At 43.9% G+C, this 5,185-nt stretch overlaps 1 protein-coding gene across 1 annotated transcript in view; it reads left to right on the plus strand.

The window, feature by feature from the left end:
• The window catches only part of wdfy1 (WD repeat and FYVE domain containing 1), an 8,677-nt gene extending 5,687 nt beyond the window's left edge, over positions 1–2,990 (plus strand). The window contains exons 8-12 of the mRNA XM_030778781.1: positions 825–930; positions 1,434–1,535; positions 1,704–1,834; positions 2,286–2,394; positions 2,642–2,990. Coding sequence (XP_030634641.1) covers positions 825–930; positions 1,434–1,535; positions 1,704–1,834; positions 2,286–2,394; positions 2,642–2,701 — 508 coding nt within the window. The 3' untranslated portion in view covers positions 2,702–2,990. The remainder of the gene's footprint in view (positions 1–824; positions 931–1,433; positions 1,536–1,703; positions 1,835–2,285; positions 2,395–2,641) is intronic.
• Positions 2,991–5,185: the final 2,195 nt, after the last annotated feature.

The raw sequence follows: 5,185 nt of genomic DNA on the forward strand, positions 1-5,185 counted from the left end.
ATCGTAGACTCCGCTCACGTCCGCGTCGAGAAATGCCGAGATTTGCGTGGAAATGACCGCACGCCCGGTTTTCTGTCGTACGTCCGTTTCGTAAACGAGAGCGGAAATTCAAGGGAATTGAATCGAATTTTTGCATTACGTTAAATTATAACAAAATTAAATATTTTTTATTCACTGAAAAACGCAGTTGCAGTTAACCTTGCAGGCAAATTCTGTTTCCTATCAAACAGGTGTTTGGAGCTGCCTCTGTGTTTTTTAACTCTATGCTGTGTCTTTCTTAATTGTATTAATGCTATTTTTGGGGCGCGGGGGTTTAGCTCTGTGCTGTATCTAGTCCTAACTCTATTAATGCTGGCCTTCTGTGTGTTTTTTTTTTTCAGTTCTGTGCTGTATCTAGTCCTAACTGTTAATGCTGGTCTTCTGTGTGTTATTTCAGCTCTGTGCTGTATCTAGTCCTGACTGTTAATACTGGTCTTCTGTGTATTATTTCAGCTCTGTGCTGTATCTAGTCCTGACTGTTAATGCTGGTCTTCTGTGTGTTTTTTCAGCTCTGTGCTGTATCTAGTCCTGACTCTGTTAATGCTGGTCTTCTGTGTGTTTTTTTCAGCTCTGTGCTGTATCTAGTCCTGACTCTGTTAATGCTGGTCTTCTGTGTGTTTTTTCAGCTCTGTGCTGTATCTAGTCCTGACTCTGTTAATGCTGGTCTTCAGCTCTGTGCTGTATCTAGTCCTGACTCTGTTAATGCTGGTCTTCTGTGTGTTTTTTCAGCTCTGTGCTGTATCTAGTCCTGACTCTGTTAATGCTGGTCTTCTGTATGTTTTTAGTGATAAAGTTCAGGCTCTTCGTTACATTCAACTCACCAGACAGCTTGTGTCCTGCTCGGCGGATGGAGGGATGACTGTGTGGAATATGGACACACCGCGAGAGGAGGTACACACACGCACATACACACACACGCACATACACACACGCACGCAGGCACATGCACGCACACGCACGCACGCACACACACACACACGCACATACACGCACACACACACACACACACACACGCACAAACACACACACGCACAAACACACACACATACGCACGCACACACACACGCACGCACATACACGCACGCACATACACGCATACACATACACATACACGCGCACACACACATACGTACGCACGCACACACACACATACGTACGCACGCACACACACACATACACGCACGCACGCACACACGCACACACACGCTGGCCACAGTTTGAGGTAGTCACAGCATCCTTAGGTAACATAAGTATTTTGTTGAGTTATGGAAACTGATCCTGTCTCTTGTCAGTCTCACAGCGTTCTATTGAGTCTCCAAGGTGACAGCCTTGTTGACCCATAAGCTGGTGGTAATGCTCTCTCTCTCTCTGTCTCTCTCTCTCTCTCTCTCTAGGCTCCTCAGTGGTTGGACAGTGATTCGTGTCAGAAGTGTGAACAGCCTTTCTTCTGGAACATTAAACAGATGTGGGACACTAAGACCCTGGGGCTCCGACAGGTACTGTCTCCCACATCACCATGACTACTGTCGCAAAGAACTGCAGCTTACAGTGTTATTACAAAACAATATAGAATACTGTGTCATAATGAACCATTAGTTGATCACACTCTTTCTCTGCTTCTTGTGATGTAATCAAATTACTTTGTTTACATTTCCTGTGTTCAGCACCACTGCAGGAAGTGTGGACAGGCGGTTTGTGGGAAATGTAGTTCCAAACGCTCCACGTATCCCATTATGGGCTTCGAGTTTCAGGTGCGCATGTGTGACGCCTGCTACGACTCCATCAAAGAGGAAGAGTGAGTACATAACCCTCCTCATCGTCACCTGCCGTTTTGCCTCCTCCTCTCTCTCTCTCCTTCTCTCTATCCCTCTCTCCTTCTCTCTATCTCTCTCTCATTTCTTTGAGGATTGTTTGGTTTGTCTGTGTGTGTGTGTGTGTGTATGTGTGTGTGAGTGTGTGCGTGCATGCAGGCGTGCGTGCAAGTGTGTGCGTGTGTGTGTGTGAGTGCATATGCGTGTGTGTGAGTGTGTGTGTGTGTGTGTGTGTGAGAGTGTGTGTGTGTTTGTGTGTATTCTGTTGTTTTATGTGGGATACGTGGTACCTCCTTCTTCTATAATCATTCACTGTGTGTATTTGTCTGCCTTTCTTTCTTCCTCTGTTTCTATATGGATGTGTGTGCGTGCGTGTGTGTGTGCCTGTGTATGTGTGTGTGTGCCTGTGTGTGTGCGTGCGTGTGTGTATTTCAGTCGGACCCCACTGGCTACGTTCCATGAGGGGAAACATAACATCTCTCACATGGACATGGATCCTGCCAGAGGCCTCATGGTCACCTGTGGGAGTGACCGTGTCGTCAAGGTAACACACACACACACACACACACACACCCTTATACTCTACTCATGCGCAAACAGTATAACCTACACACACAAACACCCTTTTTATATGCCTGCACTCATACATATGCTGTTGAACACTTTATTTAAGAGGAGTCCAACACGCATTATATCACTTAAAATAAATGCTATTTTTTTTCATGACTTCCAATTGGTGCATCTTATTTTTCAGCCATGCCTTCCAATCATTCTTTTGGTCCTCTCCACAGATCTGGGACATGACACAGGTGGTTGGCTGTAGCCTAGCAACGGGATTCTCACCCCGTTGATTGGACCATTCCTGTCACTTGTCTCAAAGCTCCGCCCCTTGATCTGCTGAGAGATGTCCATCAAGAGGACTGAATGTTGTCATGGATACGCCACTCACTTTACCACAGAAGGGACTGTGTGACACAAAGTGTGCTTGTGTGTGTGTGTGTCTGTGTGTGTGAGAGAGAGAGTGGGTGGTCCCAGTTACCACGGCAACCGTAGCTTTCTACCACAACCCTTACTGCCCTTGTCTTGACTCGTAATGATCTGACCGTATTGTTGCATAAGAACTCAAGGTGTTTTTAAGTATCCAAGCACAATGTGTGTGTGTGTGTGTGTGTGTGTGTGTTTGGCCTTCCAATGAAACACACAGGAAATTAGATCCATCCATCCATCCATCTTTCTTTCTTTCTTTCTTTCTTTCTTTCTTCTCTCCTTTTCCCTCTTTCCCTGACGCCTTAAGCTACACTGTTAACTCAGGGGGAAAATTCTGTTCATCTGATTAAGAGCATTTTGCCGTGGTAGTCATGGTAACAGTATTTCGTAGCAGTAATAAACAGCTAAAAACGACAAAAAAAACAAAAACAAAAACAAACTCTAAGTCTGTAATCGACCAAATAAATATAACACAGCCTGTAAATGACAAACAGGAACATTACAATATCTAAACAACAAAATCAAAACAACAGCTCACAATTTATAAATAATAAATAAACAAAAAAAAAAAAAAACACGTGTGTGTGTGTGTGTGTGTGTGTGTATGGGTGTGGGTAGTATTTTCACAATGGACACATTTCTTAATTAGCCTCTGTAACGTGAGTATGCTGACAAAAGACTGAACCGCCCAGTGGGAGAGGAGATCACACGTGTTCCTATTGGACAGCGGTGACTCTCCTCCATGGGTTGGTTTGAGATATCTGTGGCCTGTGGGGCAGGTTTTGCTTTGTGAAATAGGACAGGTGTTAAAACGTGAGGGTCGACTGGTTAGTGGTCCATCGTATGTAAATTCGGGTTCCAGGGCTCGATTGCGATTGGTTGGAGTTAAGATGAGCTGGTTGGCGTGAGAGGAAAGAAGCAGTGGGAATTGAGCGGAATGAAACCGCAGCGTTTTTGTCCGTATGGGCGGGAAATGAGGAGTGTGTGAGGGAAATGTAACTCTGCAGAGATTTACGACCACTTAACATTCTCTCAACATACAGTCCCTCTCCATCTGAGCTCTGTTTTCTCTCTCTCCCTCTCTTTCTCTCTCTGCCTCTCTCGCTCCTTCTCTCTCTCTCTCGCTCCCTCTCTCTCTCTCTCTCCCTCTCTCTCCCTCTCTCTCTCGCTCTCTCCCTCTCTCTCCCTCTCCCTCTCTCTCTCTCTCTCTCTGTAGACACTTGTCATCCCTCTCCCTATCTGTGACCATTCTTTGCACTGAATTGCACAAATGGCGTGTTTGTACGTTTGTGATTTACGCTAAAAACCCCTCATACCGAGTGTTGTGTGCATGTGTGTGTGTGTGTGTGTGTGTATTTGTTTGTATGTGAAGTTCCTAACTCGCTCTGTTGTAAACACTCAACATTTTTTCTTAATTTCCCAGAAGAAGAAGACTCAACGCTTGCCTTAACCACAGGCCTGATATGTGTTAATAGTTAGTCATGCTCACATTCGCGTTCTGATCACTCGTTGTGTATGTAAGCTTTATAGTTCTATATTTATAGTTGCTTTTTTGCTTTGTTTATTGTGTGGCATATATGCAGAAATGAGAAAATAATTGATAATGTAGGACATGGTACTGATTTGTGATGTCAGAGAAGCAGATGAGAGAGAAGCCAGGATGTCACTCTGAGATGTGATGTCATAAAGGAGTAATATGAAGGGGGGGGGGCGGGGCGAACCTTTCCCAGGTCGTTGAATCATTTTAGAGAAAGACGACTAAAGAGATGCCTCTCTCACTCTCATTCTCTTTTTCCTCCCTCTCTCCCTCTCTCTCCCATCTCTCACATTCTCTCACACTCTCTCTCTCTCTCTGTCCATTCCCTTAGTCACAATCCCTGGCAGAGACATGTACGTCTTAATGCAATTAGATTGTGGCATTCCGGAGATGATATTGTAACTGACTCCAGACTGATTTTCTGTAGGAAATGTTTTTGTTTCTTTTATATTCATCTCCTGTTTGTTTTTGTTTGTTGTTTTTTTTTTTTATATATATTTTTTTCTTTTCCTTTCTCCTCTGTTTTGTAAAAACACTTATGGGAGTGCAGTGGCTGTGCGTTGCCATGGAGATAAAGAACAAAACACCACTGCAGTGGAAAGTGTAATAATACATGTTGAAGTGTTTCTCAATTTTCAAAATAAATTTACACACTCTCAACACCACACACGTTTCATGAAAGCACACCATAAACTTGACTCTAAAAAACGGACCAGGCTGTATAACTGTTTAAATCTTTTTGTTGTTGTTGTTGTTGTTGTTTTTGTTTGTTTGTTTGTTTTTAATCTCTCTCTCTTTTGTTTCTATGACG

The sequence above is a fragment of the Chanos chanos genome, chromosome 6, assembly GCF_902362185.1.
Source record: "Chanos chanos chromosome 6, fChaCha1.1, whole genome shotgun sequence".
NCBI classification, from domain to species: Eukaryota; Metazoa; Chordata; class Actinopteri; order Gonorynchiformes; family Chanidae; genus Chanos; species Chanos chanos.